The sequence below is a fragment of the Patiria miniata genome, unplaced genomic scaffold (assembly GCF_015706575.1).
Source record: "Patiria miniata isolate m_02_andy unplaced genomic scaffold, ASM1570657v1 HiC_scaffold_10, whole genome shotgun sequence".
NCBI lineage: Eukaryota > Metazoa > Echinodermata > Asteroidea > Valvatida > Asterinidae > Patiria > Patiria miniata.
The window spans coordinates 11674625-11701409 of NW_024037048.1; the positions used below are offsets into that span (position 1 = coordinate 11674625).

The 26785-nt window shown below is 40.8% G+C and overlaps 3 protein-coding genes across 5 annotated transcripts in view; 1 reads left to right on the plus strand and 2 right to left on the minus strand.

Annotated features, from left to right (window-relative positions):
* Positions 1-13311, minus strand: part of LOC119737987 (dimethylglycine dehydrogenase, mitochondrial-like) — a 29735-nt gene extending 16424 nt beyond the window's left edge. Inside the window, exons 1-6 of one of the 3 annotated variants that reach the window (XM_038212688.1) lie at positions 13155-13311; positions 9536-9761; positions 8677-8854; positions 7018-7116; positions 744-908; positions 158-362 (exon numbers count right to left, since the gene is read on the minus strand). In XM_038212688.1, coding sequence (XP_038068616.1) covers positions 158-362; positions 744-908; positions 7018-7116; positions 8677-8854; positions 9536-9663 — 775 coding nt within the window. In that variant the 5' untranslated portion in view covers positions 9664-9761; positions 13155-13311. Of the gene's footprint in view, positions 1-157; positions 363-743; positions 909-7017; positions 7117-8676; positions 8855-9535; positions 9762-11609; positions 11730-13154 lie in introns of those variants that run through there. The other 2 variants (XM_038212695.1, XM_038212703.1) reach the window with 2 other exon arrangements.
* A 330-nt stretch (positions 13312-13641) lies between these two features.
* Positions 13642-23162, plus strand: LOC119738007 (betaine--homocysteine S-methyltransferase 1-like). Its single transcript, XM_038212715.1, has 8 exons — positions 13642-13783; positions 16462-16591; positions 17849-17967; positions 19106-19297; positions 20298-20451; positions 20825-21007; positions 21630-21858; positions 22490-23162. The coding sequence occupies exons 1-8, from the start codon at positions 13772-13774 to the stop codon at positions 22653-22655; spliced, it is 1185 nt and encodes a 394-aa protein (XP_038068643.1). The 5' UTR covers positions 13642-13771; the 3' UTR covers positions 22656-23162.
* A 643-nt stretch (positions 23163-23805) lies between these two features.
* LOC119738013 (branched-chain-amino-acid aminotransferase-like protein 2) lies at positions 23806-25517 on the minus strand. Its single transcript, XM_038212727.1, has one exon. The coding sequence runs from the start codon at positions 25407-25409 to the stop codon at positions 24576-24578; it is 834 nt and encodes a 277-aa protein (XP_038068655.1). The 5' UTR covers positions 25410-25517; the 3' UTR covers positions 23806-24575.
* Positions 25518-26785: the final 1268 nt, after the last annotated feature.

Here is a 26785-nt window from a genome sequence, read left to right on the forward strand (position 1 = left end):
TGCGTAAATTTAGGCCTATATTATACTAGAAATCCTCCACACTGCTCCAGGATGTGGCCGTTGGAAGATTTTACAGGATTAAGGATGGTTCCTAGCCATAAGGGCCTGGGGGGTAGGGTTAATAGCGACATACATGTACTCCACATATTGGACTTACCTGCAGCATTCACGACGTGTTTAGCTTGCAGTGTGCCGTGTTCTGTTTCTACATCCCAGCCCCCATCACTGCGCTGCTTCAGGCCTTGCGTACTCACCGGCATGTAGATCTCGGCTCCGTATTTGCGTGCACCAATGGCGTAGGCTTGGGTCAGAGAGTAAGGGTCAATGTGGCCACAGCCTGGGTTATACAGACCACCCAATATCTACAGGCAAAAGGGTGGGCAATATCCCAAGATTAGTGACATTTGAGAACAGGTGTAGCTTGTTTTGTTTGCATGTAATCCTCACCTTTCATTATAAACACACGTGTACACCAAATCATCTAGATATGAAAATGTCAAATATTTTTGGTACAAGTCAATTTCTACTAAACTTCAACAAAAATCTCCTATTAAAAATTGTGGAAACTATTGGTTTCATCACAAGTAATCAAACAAATGTGACCTCCCAACACAAAACGAATAAGCTGTAAAGTAGCATGTATGTTTTGCAATATTCATTTGAATAAATACGTTGAACACATGTCATTGAATTATTCGTCCCAATGCATAGTGCCACACCCCCCCCCCCACCACCAGTCTTACCCCGTCCATGTTGAGCAGAGGATGGATTTCAGCCACCTTCTCTGGCCCAATCAGTTCCTGCACTGCTTTATTCCAGCCGGCCCGAGCCATCTGGTACCTGGCCTCGTCCATGCGGTCTGGTGTAGTGATGAGACGCAGGCTACCTGGCTGATGGAAGCCCACTTGCTATACATGTTAATGACAAAAGAACAATAATAAAACAATTTGTATTTATAAAGAGCACATATCCACCAATATTGATGCTCAAGGCGTTACATCATTATTACCCTGATCGTTGGGCCAATGAACATTCCAAAGACAATCTCAGCTCCCTGGGGAGTATACAGCTCGATGCTGCCATTTTGGCACCAAGCAGCTAAAATCAACCATAACAACCATAGTACCCAATTTACGCCTGGGTGGGGAGAAGCAATGAGCGACAAGGTGTCTTGCCCAAGGGCACACGTACAACAAACCCAGGCTGGCCTCGAACCCACAACCTACAACCCACAACACGAATTCAATGCTCCAGACCACGAAGGCTAGGCACACCACAAAAAAATAGGGGTTAATGACACTTCAATCTGCCTGTTAAAATTGTTATGTTTCTTAGCAATGCATTTAATTCAACTGTTAAACATAACAATCTTTCAGTATAGCTTTAAAAAAAAAACAGAGACTTTGGTTTCACTTTTGTTTTTACTAGCCAGCCAGGCTACTGAAACAGTCCGCATGTTTTTTTCTTTTATAGAGTGTCTCATAAACAACAATGTGCATACATGTAAAACGTGTATCCTGAGGCAATCTTGTCAGTGTTTTTAATAAACGGATCTAATAATTCAACCCTAAACAGTTAATAAAATTAGACGCAAATTGATACAGGTTTGCTTTCTGAATTTAATGATGTATTTCTAGTGGAGCTGCTAAGCGAAAAAACGTGCACTTTGTGGTAAAAGCATGAAATTTGGCATGTGTGGTCAAAATGGGCTAAAAATCATTTTAAGATCGGGACCCATCCTGGATCTTGCCCATTTTGGGGGCGGAGCTTGATTTTTCAAAAAAGGGGGTGCAAACAATACAAACTCATGAAAACTGTATTTAACATCAAATTTCCTTGTTTTTTTTACGCTTTGAAATAAACTTAAACATGAAATAAGACATTCTAGCATTCTAACACCTGTTAATTTTCCACCCATTTTGTGGGCATGGTCTAAATGGTAAAAGAGGTGGTATATATTAGCAGTTTGGTTCTAATATGGAAAACGTCATTCAGTTTGGTGGTAAAATTCTGAAAATTGGCATGTCCAATTGAAATGGGCGAACATAATTTTTTGAGGTGAACGCATCTTGGATCTTGCCCATTTGGGGGGCAAAGCTTGATTTTTCAAAAAGGGGAGTGCAAAAAAAGAAAACTCAGAAAACTGTATTTTACATTCACTTTGTAAATTCTAACATTCTTACGTGTTATTTTCACCCTTTTGCGGGCGTGGCCTAAATATGTAAAGAGGTGGTACATTAGAGCAGCTTGATTCAAACGAGGGAAAATCATCATTTTTGCTGGTAAAAACACAACTTTTCTATCGGTTAACTATGTTTACCATACACTGTAAAGATAAGTTTAAACGGTTGCAAGACTAATTGTTGCCCTTTTGTTTACTCACCCTGTTCATGCCATATTTTCAATGGGGAGCGCCAATAAAATCCTAAAATCATTCACGCTATATTAACTAATGTACCCTTGTCACAGCTATTTCTTCTTTAGGGGGAGACCGTTCGCATGTACATCACAATCCTTCTTTATGCTAATGCAATTTTTTTTTTTACGGAATTTATTTTGGGGGGGCTAGACAAAATTTTGGGGGGCTACAGCCCCCTAGCCCCCCCCCCCCCCCCCCCCCGGTAGAACCGCGCCTGCGTCCATTCCTTGCAGTGTGTACTGTTGGATTTATATTAGATGGATGTTGGGACTTGGGGGAGTAATGTGTTACTGACTGAAAAGGAGGGAATAATGTTGGGTTTTTTCAAGAAATTATGTAACTTCTTAAATAATGCGTTAGCAATGTCCAGTTTGCTGACGTCACGATCCTAAAACCTCATAAAGTCATTGTGTTTTTCTATATAATATCTAAGGGTAAGTTTGGTAAAATTTGGATGAATGGTTTTTTTATGCCCCGCGGCGAAGCCGAAGGGGCATACTGTTTCCGCCTTGTCCTTCCGTGGGTGGGTGGGTGTGTGAGTTTGTCTTACATTCCCTATGTGGACTTGTGAACAAAAGATGTCTACATAATGCAGGTTGTGTTAACGTTATGTGGACTAAGCCGTGTCCACATAAGGTTTTGCCCTTTCTGGAAAATAGGTTTAGAGGCATTTTTGGGTTAGGTTTATCCGTAGCAGAATGAAGAGAAACACTATAGGGAATCATAGAAAAAAAATTGGGTTGAAAGAGTTTTCACAGTTTAAGTAAAGTTATTTTTTGTACCGAGTTTTCTTAACTACACGAAAACAAAGGAATGTCCACACAAGGTATGTAACGTAAACCTGGGTGTGTGTGTGTGTCCGGACAAATCTTGTCAGCGGGATAACTTGAGAAATACTTAAACATATGAACTTCAAATTTGGTTCGTGTATTGTTCTTGGTAATCCTAAGAAGCCTATTGCATTTGGGACCGAAAGGTCAAGGGTCGATGTCACAGTGGCTGAAACAATAGAAATTTTGTCAGCGCGATAACTTGAGAAATACTTTACATATGAACTTCAAATTTGGTTTGTGGATTGTCCTTGGCAATCCTAAGAAGCCTTTTGCATTTGGGGCCAAAAGGTCAAGGGTCAAGGACACAAGTGGCTAAAACAAAAGAAATTTTGTCAGCGTGATAACTTGAGATATAGGCCTACTTTACATATGAACTTCAAATTTGGTTTGTGGATTGTCCTTGGCAATCCTAAGAAGCCTTTTGCATTTGGGGCCAAAAGGTCAAGGGTCAAGGTCACAGTGGCTAAAACTAAAGAAATGTTGTCAGCGTGATAACTTGAGATATACTTTACATGTGAACTTCAAATTTGGTTTGTGGATTGTCCTTGGTAATCCTAAAAAACCTATTGCATTTGGGGCCGAAAGGTCAAGGGTCAAGGTCACAGTGACTAAAACAAAAGAAATTTTGTCAGCGCGATAACTTGAGAAATACTTTACATGTGAACTTCAAATTTGGTTTGTAGATTGTCCTTGGCAATCCTAAGAAGCCTTTTGCATTTGGGGCCAAAAGGTCAAGGGTCAAGGTCACAGTGGCTAAAACAACAGAAATTTTGTCAGCGTGATAATTTGAGATATACTTTACATATGAACTTCAAATTTGGTTTGTAGATTGTCCTTGGCAATCCTAAGAAGCCTTTTGCATTTGGGGCCAAAAGGTCAAGGGTCAAGGTCACAGTGGCTAAAACAAAAGAAATTTTGTCAGCGCGATAACTTAAAGAAATACTTTACATGTGAACTTCAAATTTGGTTTGTGGATCGTTCTTAGTCATAGGCCTATCGCATTGGGGGTCGAAAGGTCAAGGGTCAAGGTCACAGTGGCTAAAACAATAGAAATCTTGTATTTATTCTGAGATCATAGGGTTTAGGGATTAATTCTATATAAAACCTACACGAACATGTTTGCTTAATTTTCATTCATACAGATGCGAGTAAATGCTTCAAAATTGGAAGTACCAGTAAAAGCAAATGCCATGTTTTATTCGTACGAACATGGTATCATTTGTACTTTATGAACTTTGTTAATATTAATTTTTCGCGATTAACACAAAATAAATGCTGTAGCTTTTGCGCAGAATTATTTGCTTTATAATTTCAAGGTTGCCCCAACCCAGCCTTGTGAATGACAAGTGCATATTTGAAATCTGAAGCATTTACTCCTTTATATTCATACGAAACGTACAGATGGGAGTAATGCAAATGCCAGTTTTTATTCATACAAACTACCATATGGTATTATTTGTACTTTTTCGCGATTAACATTAATAAATGCAATAATTTTTGCTCATAATTTTGTGCTTTTATATTTTCAAGGTAGCCCCAACCCAACCTTGAAATATGACAAGTAAATATTTAAAATTTGTAGCATTTACTCCTTTTTATTCATAAGAAACGAAGTAAACGCTTATAGTGTAGCAAAAGCTTAAAGGTAAAAGTAATTATTTTCAGAATTTAGCAAACGGTTTTTAGTAAAAGTGTTTGCTTAATTTTCATTCATACAGATGCGAGTAAATGCTTCAAAATGGTAGCAAAAGCAAATGCCATGTTTTATTCATACGAACATGGTATCATTTGTACTTTATGAACTTTAATAAATGCAGTAATTTTTGAGCAGAAGTATTTTACTTTATAATTTCAAGGTTGCCCCAACCCAGCCTTGTAAATGACAAGTGCATATTTGAAATCTGAAGCATTTACTCCTTTATATTCATACGAAACGAAGTAAACGATAAATAATTTTTTTCTGGTAATGAAACCAAGGATCCTCAAAAGTGCATGCCCCAGGCACTGTAGCTCGCAAACCCCCCAAAAAAAAACGTAGAGAGAAGACAATGAGAAGAAATTACAGTTTTAGAGGTGGGAGGAAAACCCCAGAAGAATAGTCTGGGGAAAACCCACGGAATCAGGTAGGGACTGAAAACCCAATCCACATGTAGACCATAGGTGCCGATGCACAGCGCATTGTGCACGTAAACGGCATTGCGTTCGTCACGTTTGGTGCGCTTTTTTTGTATCTGTCCTCCAGCACGTGACCCTCCCCGGTGCCGCTTTCCGTTTCGGTTATGATAGTTTTATTTTCTGCAAACTTATAAACATGTAAAGCTTTACATTTTGCAGGCCATTTACTCAAGAGCAAATGGTGTTTAGTAAAAGTGTTTGCTTAATTTTCATTCATACTGATGCGAGTAAATGCTTCGAAAGTGGTAGAAAAAGCAAATGCCATGCTTTATTCATACAAACATATGGTATCATTTGTACTTTATGAACTTTAATAAATGCAGTAGTTTTTGCGCAGAATTATTTTGCTTTATATTTTCAAGGTTGCCCCAACCCAGCCTTGTAAATGACAAGTGCATATTTGAAATCTGAAGCATTTACTCCTTTTTATTCATACAAAACGAAGAAAACGATTATTAGGCCAAAAAAGGCTCTGGTTTCTGGTATGCGCGCGCGTCGCCATAGCCATGCGCGTCGGCAATGTAAGATGATGTCTTTCAATGTAAGATGATGTCTCAAACCACCAAACTCACTGGTTCGACTGGAATCCTGCTGCTGCACAATTTTAACGTGTTATTTCTCATAAAGTTATTTCTCATGTCTAAGTTTATTTCAAGCATGAAGAACAAAGGAAAATGGATGTTAAATACAGTTTTTCTGAGTTTTTTTATTTTTTGCACTCCCCTTTTTGAAAAATCAAGCTCCGCCCCCCAAAATTGTGCAAGATCCAAGATGTGTTCACCTCTTAAAATTATTTTTAGCCCATTTTAACTAGACCTGCCAATTTTCAGGATTTTACTACCAAACCGAATAATGTTTTCTATATTAGAACCAAACTGCTAATATATACCGCCTCTTTTGTACATTTAGGCCACGCCTACAAAATGGGTGGAAATTAACTGGTGTTAGAAAGCTAGAATGTTATATTTTATGTTTAAGTTTATTTCAAACCATAGAAAAACAAGGAAAATGGATGTTAAATACAGTTTTCATGAGTTTGTATTGTTTGCACCCCCTTTTAAAAGAAATCAAGCTCCGCCCCCAAAATGGGCAAGATCCAGGATGGGTCCCGATCTTAAAATGAATTCTAGCCCATTGGGACCCCACCTGCCAAATTTCATGCTTTTACCACAAAGTGCACGATTTGGGCCAAAAATGGACCTAAGCCATGTAAGCAGCTCCACTATTCTTCCTGTCCTTTCATCTTTGCCGTAGCCTAATAATTTTTGACTCGCCAGCTGGGCAACTTAAGGAATAGTTTGACTAGCCCGCCGCTGTTTTGACTAGCATTTGGCTAGCCGGCTTCCGCTAAAGTCGAACCCTGCAATAGTAAATATCCATTTCTTTGGAATTTGAAAGCAATCACTGAAGGCAACAATATATTTCCTAGTCTTCAAAATAACATTTCTGTGGAGTTGTCCAGACAAATGTTTCAGGTCGAAAGCCACCAACTAACCTAAAAGGGTGTAGATCATAATGCTCACATCTCTAACGGTGCTAGTAAGCAAATATTGTTGGACTTCAGTAACGCGCCTTTATATGTACACTTACCTGTCCAGTCTCAGCCTCCAGTTGCTCAAACAGTTTGACACTGTAATAGTGAATGTTTCTCAAGTTGATGCCTGGATGGAAATACGTTGTCAATCCAGCCTTTGAACAGAATAAGATTAAATTGGTTAAAGCTACAGTCCATCATTTGCAGTTATCCAAAAAGTAACTGACAAAATTATTGTTGAAAAGTGTACTTGGTTGAAAGAAGATAGTAATGAGACTAAACTCCCTGTAAAATTCTTCTTTCTGGCATGCTGTCATTTTGAAGAAATCAATGAAAAAAGGTCATTTCCAAATTTCTAAAGACACATCCTTTGCAATTTCCAATCGGCGAAGCCTGCGCAAGCATTGACACGATGCACACACGTGCACGGTTGCTGTAATTTGTTTGTTCAGTGTGCTACATCGCAGTGAGAACGTGTCTCGGATGCTGAATTCAGGCCCAATTCGAAACATGCCTCAGTAACTTTTGATTTGAAATCGAGATCCTAGAATATTGTTTTCTCGGAACATACAGCATTCACTGAGCTGAAACTTCATCAGGTTAGTTGTTCATGCAGTGCCCTTCTTTAGATTTTGAGCACTTTTGTTGCTTCAAACGAATAAAATGCACAAATTGTACAAATGATGAATGTTACCTTTAAAAGAAGGATACAAACACTCCTGGATATTGATGAGCTACTGTATCCCACAAAATTCATTGTGCTAATTTTCCATAACATCACAAAGCAAGTTCTACAGGGTTAAAAGGCTAAACTTAAAAGGCCAAGCTGCCTTACCCAATGTAGCGGGTAAGGCGAAGCCTCGCCATTAATATAATGTACATACATACATGTACTTGTCAGCCTTGGAAAAGGACTGTACTTCACTGGGGTTGTGCATCGGAACCGGGTACCCAAGTGCCCGACTGATAATGTCAGGAACCGGTTCCAGATTATGAGATCGGGTACCCGCAACCCACTTTCCAAATTACTTGTTACTTTTAAGACAATGAAAAAGAAGGGTTCTAAAGTCAGTTGTGGGGAATTTTCAGAATGAAAACCAGGCCACATGGGAAAACAAAACATATTTCACTTTTATGACACTCGCGAAATATGCAGTTTACAGGATCCAACTATGTCATATACCCGATGGTGCCTGTTGGATTGAGCAGTTAACCCCTAGAGTACATTCCTGATGCAAAATGTTGGATTCAGCAGGCAACTGAACCACATTATAACGCATTGTTGGACTCCGGTGGATTCAGTGGACAACTGAAAACGAGGCGCAGTGGATTGAGCAGGAAAGTCCGATTGGACTCTGTTGGATTCAGCAGGGTAGTCCTAAGGAAGTACTAGGGGGTAGCGTTAAGCTAATAAAGCTCACTGTACACACTTTTATCTTGCTGTATTGATTTCTAATGCAGTAGTATTATCTTGCAGACCTTTGTAAACAATCACCGAGATTTGATTATTGGCAAGTTTGGCATTGGGTTTCTTATAACGGGTACCTGAGTACCCGTTTTTTTTCAATCAAGTACCCGGTTCCTGTACTACCCGTAAATGCACAGCCCTATACATGTACTTCACTGGTCATAGTTAACCAGTCGTCCTTGACTCAACTTGCTCTTTACTTAGTGTACTTAGAGGACAGAGAAGTAGCCTGATAAGGTGAACTTACAGCATGCCAGGTGGACCCAGCAGTGAGCTCAGATTTCTCCAGTAGGACCACATCTTTCATGCCAGCCTTGGCCAGATGGTAGGCTATACTCGTCCCTACACAACCTCCGCCAATCACTACCACCTCAGCTGACTCCTTCAGTCTCTTGTTCAGCTTGCCAGACGTTGCTTGTCCATTGCTACATAGAGAAAATACAGTACTTACAAAAGCTACACAGGCTCAAGTTTTATGTTGCAACAAAATTGCTCAAAAATCTGAAATACAGTGCATCAACTAAACTGTTCAAGTTTCAGCTCAGTCGATACTACACATTTTTTTAAAATAGAGAAAATGTATGTAATATTTTTTGGGTCTAGTAACTGACTCTGTTACTAATTCACATCAAAAAAAGTGTCTGCGGGCAATTTTTGAGCAATTGGGAGTCAGTCTATGGCATAGAGCTCAAAGTCAAGTTAAGAACATTAACTGGCATATAAAAATGTGCTCTTTTTGGAACCTGGTAACCTGAATGTGATGATATGCTTCTTTTGACAAACTTTACTTGCAATACTATTGAAGCGTTGTTTCAAGGGCCTATAGTGTACTTTCTTGAAATTGCACATTTTTACTACAGGCTATCCAAGTTTTAGGATATGTACATTCATTATTATAAGAAGGAATTCGGTGTTGTGCAAATGTAAATGTTAATCTTGGTTTTCGCCTTACAGGCCAGCTGACCCTAGCCAGCCTAGCTCAGGGGTCGTGTGGTAAGATGTCTGCACTAAAGTTAGCTGGAGGGCACATACTTTAAGAAACTTCGTCGATAAAGCAAAACCCAGTACTAAATTTGGGATGCACAGTTTTTCAGACAAGTACATACCTAGCATAATGTGCATTGTTTCCTGTGGAGAATGACGCTAATGAGGGCAGCCATGCGCGGCCTGGGTCACAGGCCTGACGTGACCTCAGGAAAGCTTGCGTGATTCGTCGATGCAGCATACTAGCCATCTCACAGCAGCCAATCAAAAGCTAGCAGGAAATCACATGGACAAGCCACTCGGTGTGCTTGGGTCAACAATTAGTGTTGATACTTGGCCACCCAAAAGCTGCATGATACCAACAAAATGGACAAAACACAAATTATTTATAATGAAAAGATACATATGTACACATACGCTTAAAGAATGAATAACTCAAATTCAGTTCTGATCATGAACTAGCCCCATAATGTAGCTCAAATAGGCCTACTGGACTTCCTCCATATTGTGAGCCACACAGTGGTTACAATTGCATTTTGAAAGTCCTTTAAGATAAAGTAAATTCTACAACTATCAAATCAACTTTGAAATTTGATGATTCTACCTAACTATAAGTTTAAGACGTCCAGTGGCAGACCATCACCGGTCACCGTGGAGAGATGCATAGAATCTAGACCATGTACACAGACGTTTCAGAAAGAATGTTGGGAAAAAAATATTGCAACCTGACGCCACTTTTTTTCTTCCTATGAAGGTCAGTCATTGCAAAAGAAATCTGGGACTGACAAACATTCCCAATTTTGTTAGGAAAACATTTTCTTGACTCTCCATAGACTTTGTAAACAGCTGCTGAAGTGGCGTTTATTACTACATTCTTTTCGATGTTTCTTTTGACTCACAGGTAGACCTCCATGATTGATTGTACACATGTATAGCCCCATTCTAAAACCACGCACTGGAGTAAACTCCTTGCTCAAGGCCGCTACATACATACATGTACATTGTACATATGTGCAAATTCATGAACTCAAAAAAGTTAGCATCTGCATCATAGGTTCCTAGTTGTAGAGGAATCTTAACTTTGGAAAGGTCTGCCCTGGATGAGAAGATAGTCTCGCTTCCAGTGCCCATACTCAAGCTCACAAGCGTATACCAACTCCTTCTTTCCTCGCACACGGCGTGACTGGAACACACTTAAGAAGGACCCCGCAGCATCTCCATCCCTTGACGCCTTCAAGTCTGCGCTGAGGGATCAATCAGTGATGTAAACCACATACATCACTTTTTTACTCTGCACATCTGTACATACTGCACCTGCACGCATTCACACACACACCACAGTCGCAGCGACTATACTCATCTTTTGAGGACTGCACTCCATGGAAGGAAGGAAGGAATCTCGATCAAAATCGGTAGCAAAATTGCTACATCAGAGTTCAGCGTTTAGGGGAGCATTGGGTGTCTGGCCGTACTACAGAGCTCGCGATAGTACTGTACGGCCAGATGCAGTCGGGCTAGGGAAATGATAGCGTTTTCTCGTAATGATCATAATTTCGCCTGACATGCCTGAGTTACACGAGTGACACTTAGTCCGAGTACTTTTTTTTTTTTAACATAATGGTTGGGCGAAAGTAGGGTCTGGGATCAATAACCATACTGCGTGTTAACATTAACAGTGATTAGCAAAGATCCTATAGCATCGTAGGCGCTGCAAGCGGCGCTATAGGATCTTTGGTTACTAAATAGCTAGTCCGAAAATTTGGGACTCTCAATACTAGTCTGACTTTAGCCCCATTTTGGAATCACTTGACTTCCTTCTCATGTGCAAAATATGTTGAAGAAAAGTCTCCTTTAAAAATTGAATTCAGTCTGCAAACTTGGTTGGTGAAATACTGAGTTCCAGTGGAATATTTTTGGAGAAATTTGCTGGCTAAGCTGTGAGTAAAGTGTACCTGATTTAGTTTTGCACGTTTCAGAGCACTCCAGTGCCCTGGTTAGCAGTTGAGTTAGTAAAAATAGCCTAGGCCATGTACATGATGTATGTACGCCCTAATTTTTTTTTTTTACCATTTTCATTCGTACCCCCGAACAAAATCTTCAGATTTCACCCCAAAACAGTCTTCAAAGTGCCTTATGCGCCCTTGTAAGCTTCAGTGGGAATTGAAAATACAAATGGTGGTGGTTAGGTTCACATACTTTTGTGAAGAAAAGAGAAATTTCACCTTCAATTGGGAGACTGATAAGTCGATAACTAATCACAACAGTGGACGTCGCGTCCACGTACGATAAAACAGAATTGCGCCCTCAATTGACACAACATGCTCATGCGCTGATCAGAGTGTTTTCGAAACGACTAGCTATGGCTTCGTTTTTGGCTTAATGACATTTTAGGCCCTTACTTTAACTTCTGAAATTCCAGCTACATTTTGGTGCATGTTATGCGTCAGGAACATTCAATCGGTTGACATGAAGCCAAAATTTTGAATATTGTTGTTTAGTTTGCCTCTCAGTCTCAGTGATTCAGAAGTCGGAGACGAAGCCAAAGCCGAAACGAAGCAAAGGTTTCGAAAACGCTCCGTTTCCCGGCCCTTTAAAAAAAGATATGGGGACCTTTAACTAGCTCCCATTTGAAGCCTTTGATTGGATCGCCTCAGGCTACACGCACGCATCATGATTGTATATTTTTGAATCGCTGTTCAACTTGCATTTGCATGGACGCCGGTGATTGAACTCACGATTATCAAGTAATATTTCTCTCTTTCTTGATATTTGCAGGAGATCGAACAAATCGAAGCTCGTTACCTTTACAATTGCACATTCGTGGCTTTTTCCGTTGTGATTTAGAATTCACGAGGCGAGGCGAGGCGGTAAAAAAAACACTCCATTTGAAGAAAAAACTTATAAAACTTATTGACTTTGTTGAATGTTGAAGAACCCGGCCGGCCATTGCTTTTAATATCGGAGAATAATAAGCCTCTTCTGCGATAAGTGATTGTTCATCCTCCATGTCACAAATTAATCTCATTATCAACCGACGCAGCGGCAGAATTTAGGTTTTGCGCATGCTCATGCATAGATAATTAGGAGAGGGACCGGTCACGTGAGAGGGTTTAACCAATAAAAGGGGAAAAGAGTCTGATTTTCACAATGAGTCCGATTTTCATATGACACCGTACCCATGTGTGCTTGAGGATTAATTCCCAAGCGTCGCGAGGGGCGGGGGTGGCAAGGAGGCGCTTCAATCCCCCCCCCCCCCCCAACCAGAAAAGCCACCAAAGAGAAGACGAGGTACGAAGTCATATTGCTATTAATGTATTCATGGAGCTTAAAAGGGGTTTAATGCACATTTAACAATATGGGCGTACGGGTGTCAATGGGGAGGGGGTGGGCAAATGTCCCTCCGCCCACCCTCGAAGAATGATAACTAGGGAATATGCTATATAGAGAGAAAGTATGTGGATTTTGGGTAAGAAAGTGCTTCCCCCCCCCCCTAGAAAAAATCCTGGCGACGCCCATGGAAACCCCCTACCGGCCCTCCGCTCTGTAAAAATGCACACGCTCAACAGCTGTTGATATGTGGCGGATTTCATGACAGTTTGACTAACAATGTTGATCATGCCCAGGTACTGGTATTTTTGCTGTGTGTACAGAAAGTAAATAATAAGGGAAAAGCTGCATGGGGAAATTAAATGCAAAACCACGGCAAGATTTATCCGAGTAATTATGAGGTTTGATGCCTACCTTAACTTTGCCCACTGAAGCCTTGCAGTATAAAATGAATGCAGCTTCAAAACATCCCTGGTGTACCCCGTTGTGAACAAGCCAAGGCCCCGTCGAGTTCTTGTATGCAGAAGATAGGCCAGAGTCAGCTGGTGTGGTCCAGTGCATTCCAGTTCAAAATGTAAACAGAGAGACGATAAGCAGGCAGGATTAATAAAATGCCGATTCTCTGATTGATTGTTTCGTAGTGCAAACCCTCGATAACCGATACCCGTTGTATTCGAATCAAATAATCGCTTCCAATGTTTGCCTAATTCTGAATCATTTTTGTTACAGAAGCGATAGAGAATTAATCACCTAAAATAAAGACAAGCAACAAGTGTGTGTAGCAACAATTCATCGATTGCCCCAAACTGGCAAATTTCTGAGATGACCCGATATAATCGATACCAGTTCTACCCAAACACCTTCATTTTGTAGTATCGATTATTAGTTTCTGCTACGCTAGTATGTAGTATTATGATGTGGCGCTAGCAAGCAACTCGGCCACTTGCCTTGTGCAGCACACCCAGGACAGATCGCTTCAACGCCGATCCTCGCTTTGTACATCAGCTGTCGAGCCTGCCAATTCGTGCAACATGCCGAAAAAGGTAAAACAAAAATCCTCGTCGTTTCTGAAGCTATCTTCTATATATAAATTACATTCAGGAAACACTAACATTTCCCTGCAGTAGTCTCGAATTCAAAGAGGAGAGAGTTGACCTTGGATGATCTTAGCCCCATAAATGTGGCCTATTTACTGGACTGCCTCCGTAAACATAGGCCACACATCCACATGTACAAAAATCGTGTCGACGGAGCCAAATTTTGATTTTCACATTTAGGCTTAGTTTGTAGGGGTTTTTTTGCTTTAGAAGCATACTCACCCTCTTTATAGGCTAATCAGAAAGTGCTGCCTTTTTCAGATGTATATTTTTCGTGAAATTTCCAGATTCATTTTTACACATTTGCGTATCAAAATTTCAACATGAAATTTCACAAAAATTAGACATCTGAAAAAGGCAGCACTTTCTGATTAGCCTGTAAAGAGGGTGAGTATGCTTCTAAAGCAAAAAAACCCTACAAACTAAGCCTAAATGTGAAAATCAAAATTTGGCTCCGTCGACACGATTTTTGTACATGTGGATGTGTGGCCTATGTTTACGGAGGCAGTCCAGTAAATAGGCCACATTTATGGGGCCAGGATGATCTGAGCAATTTTGGCACGCCCTCTCCCCTAGCATGTTTGTTACTCTTATTTTTTTGCTTTGTTAAAATTAAATTTTGAATGGAAATGATTCTTGTATGGCAAATTAATTTTGTTAAGTGGTGGGATGAGAGGCTGAACGTTTCCCACATAATAGTGCCACACAAATCGATACATTTCTCGTGTTCCAAACTTGCAAGAGAGGAATGTACGAGACATGTAAAAAAAAAAAAAAAAATGTGCGTTTTCAAACATTGTCAAAAACACAGAAAAACATAAAATATATACAGCTAAATCTGATGTGTAGATCTACAAGGGGTCGTCCAGCTTTTTTGCAGCCATGTCATATCATCGAGATAATTGAAGATATTATCGAGACCAGCCGTACGTGCTACGTACGTGTTTGATTATAATCGGATTGTAAACCTGTTTGCAGCTGTTGAGGCAATGCAACTCGAATATGATAATTTGGCAACATCTGGAGAGGATAGCATTCGACTTCACATATTGAACGTACATGTACATACAATCCACGTTTTCTGCATGTATATTTATAATTGCGTTAGAACGATAAAACGATCACTAAAACAATGTATTGCTATAGCCTTTAACCATTATTTCGTGCCCGAGAGGGATTTCATCGAAAAGTGTGACTAATAAACTCTTAACAATAATTGAATCATTTTAGATATTATCGAGGTATATCCAACTGGGTATAATTGGGGAACGAGTGGCCTGCACAAAATATAACTTGAATTGCCCTTATTTTTATCTTAGTACTTCATTATATGCATTATGGCACTGCATTACTGCATGGTTATACATCAGTTGCACTTTGACCTGTGGAATCGCGTAACTATTGTTTGCGCATCTGATACCAATGTTGACCTACCGGGCAATGCAAACATCAACATGTTTATCAAGAACTTTAGATTTTGAGCAACAGGTAATCCACTGTACATGTTGTGGGCGTGGCTTAGTCCATTCAATCCAGGCTCGACTAGATCAAACCGGTCGGCACTATATTCGTACTCTGCATCTGAGGATCAGATGGTCACGTGTGCAGAGCCACAATCAGCGGCTATTATAATATCCGAGCCACTGATCTCTAGGCATACAACTTGTATGTGACCCGCGCTCCAGCCAATCGGAGCCGCCTTAGAAGCTGTGACGTAATTTAGAACCAAAATTCAGCCGAAGCTGTTGATTGGTCAATAGCTGTAATATGTTTTCCTCATCCAACATCGGGTTACCAAAGACACGATAGAAGGCGCTCGCTGAATGATCAGGATCTGGAGGTCAGGACGCAGTATTTGTTTTGCATAATCCGTATACGCGTATCATAGACGCTTGCCGTTTATTACAATATAGTTTGTCCTCAAGTTTGTGGGGGCCTACTGTGCAAAGACAACTGATTATATTTATATAGCCCTGCTTCAAAGAGTAAAACATACTCAGCTCACATTGATCAAGACAAATTAAAGCTTGATAAATCCTCTTTCATTTGCTGTTCAAATTATCGTCAAGGAAACCACACTAGTCTATTTGAGGTCATGGGAGTCGCCAGGATTTTTTCTAGAGGGGGGCAAAAAAAAATTTTGACCAAAAATACTTGTATTTTTCAACACATTTTCGATTTATCAGTTTTAGAGGGGGCAGGGACATTTTGCCCCCCCCCCCCCAACTCATTAAATTTACACCACTTTGTCTTCGCGCCTCTTTTTCTTTTCTTTTCTTTTTTTTTTTTTTTTTGCGTCCTTTTTTTTTGTTTTGCTTTTCCAGGGGGGGGGGCAAGTGCCCCCCCCTTGCCCCCCCCCCCCCTCGCGACGCCCATGTTTGAGGTATGGCAGACACAATAGGAGGGCGCTTTTTGATTTGGGTAAAGTTTTTTGTATTTACCCAAATCTCTTAAAAACTTTTGCTTTCGTACAGCTTGACATTCAGGTATTTTAATTAAAATTGACAAATCTTCGTAAATTTAGTTCTTCTCGTGGTACTCCCCTCCCAATTTCCGTCTGATTGTCTCCCGTTTCCACACCGAGATATCCAAGTTATATGACGGGGTTTGTTGTCCGTTGACAGGGACTTATTGAGAGACTGGACAGTGGGGTGGTCATCGGCGACGGTGGGTTCGTGTTTGCCTTGGAGAAGCGTGGCTACGTCAAAGCAGGCCCATGGACTCCAGAAGCCACCGTAGAAAACCCAGAAGCAGGTATGGGCGCTTTGCAAAGTCTGTTTGCACAAGCTGAAACTTTCTCTCAGAATTGGTTCGAATGCGTGATAGCTTACGCAACCTATAATTTAGCGATTTATAGGCATTTCAATAATAACCTACAATAAAGCCGGGATTGTTGTTTTGCAAATGCAGCCTGCTTTTGTTTCAATATGTGGTACTGCAGGCTTGAGCACTCACTAAAACATGCCTACCAACAACCACTCTGAAGGAAGGGTCCTTTTTATGTCACTTTATAAGGGATTTTCGTTAACTTAATTTGACATGTTTATGTAATTTCTACTTGATAAAAATACCGTAAGAGGGAAAAGAAAATCATGCAGGAAATCTCCTAATACCAAGGATTTCTGTAAAGAAATATGAAATATCAAAAAATCACAAAAAGATAAACAATTTGTCCCTGTAACTTTCTACCATTATTGGAGGACAGGCGCCGGATCCGACTCTAAAGAGGAGTCGATTTGAAAATGGAAGCGCTGCGTGCTGAGTTTAGTCTTCAGGAATGATTCAGCTGCTGTGCGCGCCATTTTGATTTAAGCTCGTTTGTGGGTGGCGGTGCAGATAGTGGAAGATTGCAAAGTGATGGATATTTTAATAGCCAAATCGGGAGGCTGAAAGAAGCGATGCGACAGTGAGACGGCACGAGGCGACTATGCGACGGCACGACGCGACGGCGCAAGTGACTGAGGACCCGAAATCAACAATGCGACAATGCGATGGCACGACGCTACTATGCGACGGTTAAAAATGGGTAACGAAACGAACATTTTATTTTGTAATCCAATATTTTCTGATGGCCATTTTCTCGAGTGCCACGTTTCATGAGCGCACTTTGTTTCACGAGCGCAGTTTACGTCGCGCGATTGTCTGTTGTTTGTCTCGAAGAGCGCCACCTATTATTAGAAAATCTGCAGGGCCCCCCCCCCCCCCCCCCCAACTTTTGTATTTTACGGTGGCCGGGTGCTCGGTGAAAAAAAATGCAAATGCCCTTTTCTCGTCTACAACGAATCAAAAATTACCTTGTCATACGCCCTAGTTACGCGCCTGCTTAGTATCGGTGACTTTGACAAAAACAAATGTAAACTTTGAATAGCCCTACACTTGTTACAGATAATGATGATGTTGTAGCACTATAGAAAGCGTGTAAGATTGTAAATTTTGAAATTTCCAATGATTTTTCTACCTGCCGCACCCCTGTTTAATTTCAACTCTTTGTGTCTGTGTTGTTTTGTTTAGTTCGTCAGCTCCATCGTGAATTCCTACGGGCTGGCTCTGATGTCATGCAGACCTTCACCTTCTATGCCAGCGATGACAAGCTGCAGAATCGCGGCAATGAGGCCCAAAAGAAATACACGGTGAGAAACACACCCAGCGCACATGCAGGGTTATTTTCTGAAAATAGATTTTACGACCTCCCAGTCTCCAGCAAAAGTGTTTTGTCGTGTTTTAGTTTAGTTTGCCATAACGGCACGGGCCACAAGATTTGTGGCATTTTCTCATGTGCAATGCCCAAAATATTTTGGGGCACTCTTTGCGCGAACAAAATTGCAAGTTGTCTAAACAATGAATAATGAATAGTGCCTGATACTTTCATTTTATATACGTGCTGAATAGGTTGTCATCATGCAACTTATGCATCGCGCGCACCGATATCCATTGGTTTACAGACGTCGAATGCCAGGCTCACCAGACGCCAACTCGCATTTAGAAATTTTACTACAGAGGGCGAGTCACGTGACCTGGATTAATGATTTTTTTTCTTAAAAAGCAATCAGATTTGATACACCAATGAAGTATGTCTTAAAAAAGCATGTTCTTCCACGCATCTGGAAAAACAATTACAGAAATTGATTCATGCTATCAGAAGTTATTCACGTTTTACTATAAGGACCTATTTTTATAGCTGTCCATGGAATGCCGAGCTACTGAGCTGAGTGAGAACAAGATATTACACACATGCATTCACTACAGATTCAAATGGGATTTTTATAAAAATATAAATTATTATAAAAACTGAAACATTATTTTTACTGTCGGATTTTGTGGTTTGATTATATGAGGAGCAAGTCAACTCTTTTTTATTCTGAAATGTTGATGGCGTTTTTGTCTGTTTTCTTTTGCAAGTTTCCATTCATTCATGCACTAGACATTGGGAATAGAGCATGCAATTACGTGAATTGTTCACAGTTACTAGTCAATAACATATATACTTTATCCCTAGTATGTTATTTTTGTGAAATTGAGCTAGCCACATGTTTTGTTAACAGATCTAATTCGGTCAGTTTCTTTTTGACTCGCCCTGTATGTGCACCATTATGAAGTGATAAGCTCCAAAAGAAACGTTTGGTTCTGCGAGGAGCTAGGTATTATGAACGCATATTCACAACACCTTTTTAGAGTTGGTCTCTTCATAAATGTATCCAAAACATTTCCCATGTTGTACGTTCCACCATGCAAAGCTTCACCTCACATTTGATGAATCTTATCTCTCAGGGAGCCATGATCAACCAACAGGCTTGCGAGATCGCCCGGGAAGTGGCTAACGAAGGAGACGCCTTGGTGGCTGGAGGAATATCCCAAACGCCTACCTATCTCAACGGGCTGGGCAAGGAAGCCGTACAGAAGGAGTTTGAGAAACAACTCAAAGTCTTCGTGGATAACAAGGTGGACTTCATGATTGCCGAGGTGAGTGACGATAGCCTACCTGCAGCAATGAGATACCGTGATGAGGAGGAGTGGAGCCCGGCTAGTTTTGACTGTTCACGTGCAGTGTTGCTTCCATTGAGAGAGTTGGAAGGCTGCGATGCGTTTTCGTTTTCAGAAGAAGTGCAAGAAAAGTGAGCCTTGAATCATAAACCTCATCTGCTTTCCACGGGACGTGTGATAAACAGCCACTCGCGTAAAACAGGGTTTTCATAAACAACAGAAAACGCGATGAAAAGGCACTTCCTGTTAAACCTGCGCTTATGGTAACTTATACACTCTAAAAAGAAACAACATTAGTAAGATTTGACGAGAAACCAGTTAAATTTGACTAGCTATTCAGGGTCAGCTGGGTGCAACTGAAAATCAGTCAATCTGACTAGATTTTTCCAGTCAGTATTGAAAAAAGTAATGAAAATAACTAAAATTGGAGTCAAATCCAGTTACTTTTTCTAGTCATAGTATGGATCGGCGACTGGGGGGACGATTTATTTTATAAGGTCCCACACGCCCCCCCCCTTCCCTCCCCCCCCCCCCCGGTAGCTACGCCACTGGCTGCAGTTCATAACCTCCACTTATGTTTTATTTATAGAGAAAGCTTCACAATCTGACCACACTACCCACCACACTACCCACCGTAATATGGACATGGGTCTGCACTGTTTTGTCTTTTGTAACGACGTTTAATTGTAAAAAAAAAAAAATTGTGTCTTGTCTTTAATCAAAATATAAGATTTACCTATGCAATTCCGACATCACGGCATGTTTCCTTTCTTGTCAGCATAATTTGTCCATCGTTATATACGGAGAGAATGGATTTTACCCACATCTTGAAACTGAATGGTGATTACGACCGACTATTTACACTAAGTATATGTATGGTGACGTGCGTCTTGAAATATTAGACGCACGGGCTAATTTTTTTAATTAGTATTCATGAGAGTGTACTTGTACTTTTGAACTTGTCTTTTTGACCATCTAGTATTTCGAGCATGTTGAGGAGATAGTTTGGGCAGTGGAGTCCATCAAGCAGAAGTGTCCAGGAATGCCGATCGCTGCCAACATGTGCATCGGGCCGGAGGGTGATATGCACGGCGTGTCTGCTGGCGAGTGCGCGGTCAGGATGGCCAAGGCAGGTGGGTGATTGTCAACACATTCCGGCTGAAATCACTCGAAGCAAGTGCTGCATTTGAGACATTTAGATATTTTGAGATATTTATTTTACCCTTTACTTAAGTTCGCCATAGACCTTCAATAAGGAAATTCAGAGTCTTTGAAACTGCAAAATGACAATTTGGTCAACATTTTATAAGGGTAATGTCCAACATTTGCAAACTTAAAAAACGAAGCTACCAAATAATTATGAAATACCTTACATGACTATAAGTAGATAACAGTCTCAGGCATCCTGTGAAATCACATCCTGTGAAATCACATTGTTTAAAGCCACTCAAACTATTAAGTAGTCTTGAATTATCGGATGGAAACAAAATTTCCTTTCATCCACAGGTGCCGACGTGATCGGAATCAACTGTCATTTTGACCCGGATACTGTCTTGGCTGCGCTCAGGTTGATGAAAGAGGCCCTGACCAAGGCGGGCTTCAAGAAGCATCTGATGGCACAGCCTCTGGGCTTCAAAACCCCAGATGCCTCCAAGCAGGGATTCATCGACCTCCCGGAGTTCCCATTTGGTAGGCAGTGAATCTCCTCTTTGTTTTCTCTTGATCAGATTGGATTTATCTTTGCTATCTCTGCCTCGCAATCGGGCTGTATTTTGTTCCTTTGTTCGTGCCGGTCTTTCTCGCTACTATGCTGACCTGAAATGCTAGATGTTTCCAGCATGCATTTTTCTGTTATTGAAGAAGTAAGCATAGTTTACGCATTGTTCGTGAACTGAACGAATACAAATTGAAACATTAATTTCGTCTTCAAAGTGGTTTTAAACGTACAGCAGTATTACAGAGTGCGACAAGAAGCTAGAGGCAATAGCAAGTGAGTCAACCTAACAAGCAAAACTTTGCATCAAACTTGGGTTGGTTTACAAATGACCCCCAAAAAATGCGAGAACAATCTAAATCGATGAATGATGGCTACAAGTGCGATGACATGTCACAAACGTCGATGGTCCAAGATAAAGGTGTCCATGTCAAGAGCAACAATCGAAGTTTAATTAGGACTAGCTGCTTCAACTCAAAAGTTCACACAAATAAAGTTCTGTACAAGTCAGACAAAACACCTCGCAATAGACAACCCGTCTGCTTATGTTTTTCTTTCAAACCACTTATCTGTCGAATTCGTGATTTGTTTTTGTAGGTCTCGAGCCGCGTATTTTGACCCGGTGGGATTGCCATAGATACGCCAGGGAGGCCTACGATCTCGGAGTGCGTTACATCGGAGCTTGCTGCGGCTTTGAGCCTTACCACGTCCGGGCCATAGCTGAGGAGCTGCAGAAGGAGCGCGGTTGCCTACCGACTGGCTCAGAGAAACACGGTCAATGGGGTGATGGGTTGAGACAGCATACTAAGCCATGGGTGCGCGCCAGGTAAGTGCTTGATGGCAAGGTATATAAAATGCGTTGGCAGATTGGAGATTGTTTGTATAGTACCAACTGATTACCCCCAACGTTAACAAAACCTCCCATATTTTCTAAAGTTGCAAAGGACTTTATAAAGTAAAACAAAAAGGTAAAGGGGACAAACTTGTGTTAGAGAGCGGAGTGCCCATCTCTCTTTCGTTAGCGTCAGACTCATATGCTGCTGTGGGCGATCGCGTACCTCCTCCACAGCGAGTCTGTTACCTTCCCATCAGCATTGAATAATGCCGGTACCCATTTAACACCTGGGTTCAGAGGAGTAATTGAGGTAAAGCGCCTTAGTCAAGGGCACAACACGCATGGCCACGGCGGGGTTCGAACCCACAATCTCACGATCATGAATCCTGTACTCCACCGCTAGACCACACGTGACCTCAATGACTATAGAGAACCTGTGAAGTCAAGATTTGTTCGTGTTTAAGTTGGGATTTAGAAAATTTGAATAACACTATTTTTCCTCCAATAAAATAACTTGAATATCATCTTTGGTTTGTTATTGGAAGACCCCCAAAACCGGAAGGGGAGTCCAGAACTTAGACAACATATCAATGAATATTTCTTGTCTATTGTTTTGAACCAGAGCTCGTCGTGACTACTGGGAGAACCTCAAGCCAGCGAGCGGCCGGCCGTACTGCGCCAGTATGTCCAAGCCTGACGAGTGGGGAGTGACTCAAGGTGATGCAATGCTCAAGCAGCAAGCCCAGAAAACCACTGATGAAGATCTACAGAAGCTCTACAAAAAGTAGACTAAAGATTCGATGATCAATAACCGACTTCAAAACGTTGATGACACATGCCATGGTAAATGTCGTTGCAGCGCATTTTTGTGATATGACATGAAAAATGAAGGAGGATTATAATACCCGCATGTATTGATTCTGTGAATGACATTAATGTTTTGGTTAAGAAACGTTAACGTATTTTCTTCGCACATAATGAAATGGATGACTCCAAACAAACTGAATGCATTATTGCAGTTAAAATGTACCGATTTGATGAACATTTCCCCCAATTGGAATAAAGGAAGACGGATCGCTTCTAATAAGCAGGATTCGGTAACACTTAGGTTTATTTTCTGCTTGTATGATACCCATATTGTATTTGACAAAAGTAACTGTCGGGATGAGACAAGGCCGAATTTATAGGTTTACTGTTCTCTGTCCCAGTACACAACTTTGTACGTTTTTATTCTATAGGTCTGAAATTTTGGAATTAATAAATTGCTCAGAGTATACATCTGTTGACACCATGAATATGTGATATCTATAAATGATTCCCTGAATTTCAAGGGGGCATGTGTTTGTTCACGAAAAGATTTTGTTTAACAAAAAGAAGCTTTTGGCATACACACATGGGCGTCGCGAGGGGGGGGCAAGGGGGGGCACTTGCCCCCCCCCTGGAAAAGCAAAAAAAAAAAAAAAAAAAAAAAAAGGACGAAAAGAAAAGAAAAAAAAAGAAAAGAAAAAGAGGCGCGAAGACAAAGTGGTGTAAATTTAATGAGTTGGGGGGGGGGGAAATGTCCCTGCCCCCCTCTAGAACTGATAAATCGAGAATGTGTTGAGAAATACAAGCATTTTGGGGCAAATTTTTTTTTTGCCCCCCTCTAGAAAAAATCCTGGCGACGCCCATGCATACACATATGCATAATGTGCAATCTATACAGTACCCCCCCCCCCCTTTCCCCCTCGTAAAATATAGGTCTTAAACACACTAAAACGTTTCTTGGGTGGAATAACAACATTTAAAGATCTTTCGAAAAATTCTGGCTCCGTCCCGTTTGAAATGCAGAAACCTTGACTACAATCGCATACTCTGTATATACAATGACGATCATGCTAAAATAATCTCGTGAATAACATGACTGAAAATCAAGCATTTTGTGCACGAAACGAAAACTGATATCACAAACTCATTTTATATCTTTGTTCAATTTACTCATATGCCCTAATTATGTTTAATCACTACGATCTCTAAAGGCTAAATAATAGAAGAGAAAACAAAAACAAAATGTAAACAAAACCGCTTGTTATACTATTTTAAAATGAACGGTTGAGCTCCAATTTGCGCATTTCAATGAGTACTTGGGTATATAGTTTCAAGTGGACGATTAACAGTCTTTGGTAGCAAATGGGGTATCAAAATGTAGCTAACAACATTCCCCAACGGTCTATATAAATGACATTATCATAAGACGATCAGATTCCAAATTATTTATGATCCCTCCAATGATTGTGGATTTTTTTTTTATTTTGCGGTATTTATAAATATAGATAGGCGCTCGTTAAGATTGCTTCAAGATTCCCCAAAAAATGTCTTTCTTTCGTTCTGATAAATCACATCCTACTTTTTATTGGTCAGGAGTAGATTTACGGATCCGGGAAATTATTTTGTATTGAAAGGAAGTAAAAACATAGAACCATTAGATTGAAAACTGATGGCATGTACGATGATCAACTTCTGTTGAAAAAAGTAGCCTACAGCGTTCTTGAAAACCCTTGAAGCTAACGTACTTTTCAAGTTACCGAATTTTAAACACAAACACCGTTTTAAAGTTTTATCCACGGATCACAAAAAAGTAAGTGTTCTTTCAGCACAACGAAAACAGTTCTCATGTGAATTGTTTTCGGGTTTTTTTGGTTTTGGACTCGCCCTGCACATTAAATCTCTTAACTAGCTTTATTAGAGTTCATAATAAACCGTTGGGCGAACATGTAGTCGTAATGCGGCTGGCTGACTTCAATGGCTAATCGCACATCCGCCGAGAGTGACTCGACATCAATATGGCGAGGGGCAGGCTTTTTGAATCCAGAGCTCTTGAGGGCTCCCTCGTACCACTGCATGAACCAGTTCATTGCTCTGAGCGCTTTGGAGCAGTGCCACTGCAGATCGCCGCATTTAGCCGGTTTCCAGCTCACCATGGACTCCTTGAAGGGCATTCCGGTAAACTGGCAGTATTGCCTCATCATCTCCACAGGGTCCTCCAGTAAATCATCGGCATCCATCACAAATGTGGGCAATCCCTGGCCCTTGACGTGATCGTAGAGATCCCGTAGCTCCTTGTAGGTGTAGCCCTCACACGGGATGCATGATCTAATTTCAGTGCCAGATACCCAGACGCTGAGCTTGGATGCTTCTAGTCGAGGTTTCAGCGAGGAAAACACCTTAGTTGGGCTGCGCACCAGGAATGTATGACAGAATCCCTCGGGGAGCATGTGGTAGCGGCCGACTAGGGGATAGGTGAAGTCTTTACCGAAGACGGCCGCCTTGCCCGGGTAGTCCGCCTCTAATCGATCCTTCACCCACTTGTAGGAGTGACTCGGGGCCATGCTGAATCCTGCCAAACGGCTTCGCTCCGGACCGAAGAAGAAAGCCGTGGTGTATTCCTCATTGAAGACTTCCACGTTACCGAGCTCCAGCACGGACCTAGTGAAAGCCGTGGAGAGGCTACGAGGGCAAGTCCATAGCATGACCCGGGCTGGTTTGGTCTTGGCAGTCGACATCGTGTATCTAAGTCTGTCCAGTTGTGACTCCCGTCCGTGATTAACAATGACTACTCTGGACCGAACCTTCTTGCAAACTGAATGTCAATGCTTTGTGTTTACTAAATAAATACCAACTCCTACCCTGAAAATAACTCGTCCGTGATTGAGAGTCTGTAATTTACATACAAACCCGATTCGTTCGTTTTATCGCGGCACCAGCACATTTTGCATTCCGGAACTGCCATAGCATTTTAAAAAAAGTGCTGGTTATAAAGCAGCTCATGAACTTACTGGCGCATCATAACCTTGGATATTTTGTCCCAAATTGCCTTCTTAAAATAATTCGCTGAGTAGGCAGTTCATTTCAAATGTATTGATATTGTTTGGAATACCAGGCCACATTCAATTAACGTGTCGTGCTATTGGGCTGTGAAGCCGAATTGCATTTGAATTTAATTTAATATTCTTTAAACTGATAATTCGTTTGTAACATGAACGACACATAAGAGAATGTATAGGCCATTGGTGATGAATGATATTGAAGTTTATGCGTAGGATTGTTCGGTTGTTGTTGTTTTTTGTATGCAGAGGGCGTGCTTTGCCAGTCTGATAACCCTGTATGTGATGCTAAATTTGTTTTTATTGCAAGCAGTTTTGTGGGCGTTAGGAATGAGGAATCGCGATGAGAATCTGGTCGTTTAACCTGTAACTGAAAAACGAGATCTAAACTGCTGCAGGAAAACAAAAACTCTGTTGAACCTCCAGTTTTGTTTCAAATTTTTTTAAAATCCAGTCGACCTTAAGCATGTACTGTCTATGTTTATTTCGATTGTTCCCAGGAAAAAAAAAAGTTACTGCTATATTCGGGCGATGCACATGTTCACTTTTAAACAACCGGGCTTTTTTTAAAAATCTTTTCTCATGAACAATGCGACATTAAAGGTTTAGTTTCCTTTCAACCAGACATTTGAAATAGGATAAGTAAACAATTGGAAAAATAAACATATTAGGACGATGTACCCCTTTAAAGGACTATGTACCCCTTTAAAGATCGTACTGGTAATAAACACCCCGAAATTATTCCGTTTGGCTTGCAGTCATTTCGGAAAAAAATCAAGAAATGTAGGTGATTTCCAACGTTTAGTCAATTGACCGATTTTTGGACTAAAGAGTTATAATGAAGTAATCGTGCTTCGTGATCAAAATGTTGTGCATGCTTGTTCACTGTTTTCTCGAAAAGTGCAGTGTCTATTCTGCTTAAACTTCAACATGTTAGGTTTTGAACATTCATCTTTGGATTTTGAGTGATTTATGATTTGAAACGAACAAAATGAATGAACACAAAATAATACAATTATGTCTTTAAACCCAGCAGGCTTGTCGATCGTAAACAG

Coding starts and splice junctions, on each gene's coding strand:
- LOC119738007 (XM_038212715.1), top strand. Junction 16,592..17,848: donor CGTAGAAAACCCAGAAGCAG/GTATGGGCGCTT, acceptor TGTTTTGTTTAG/TTCGTCAGCTCCATCGTGAA. Junction 17,968..19,105: donor AGGCCCAAAAGAAATACACG/GTGAGAAACACA, acceptor CTTATCTCTCAG/GGAGCCATGATCAACCAACA.
- LOC119738013 (XM_038212727.1), bottom strand. CDS start 25,409: ATGTCGACTGCCAAGACCAAACCAGCCCGGGTCATGCTATGGACTTGC.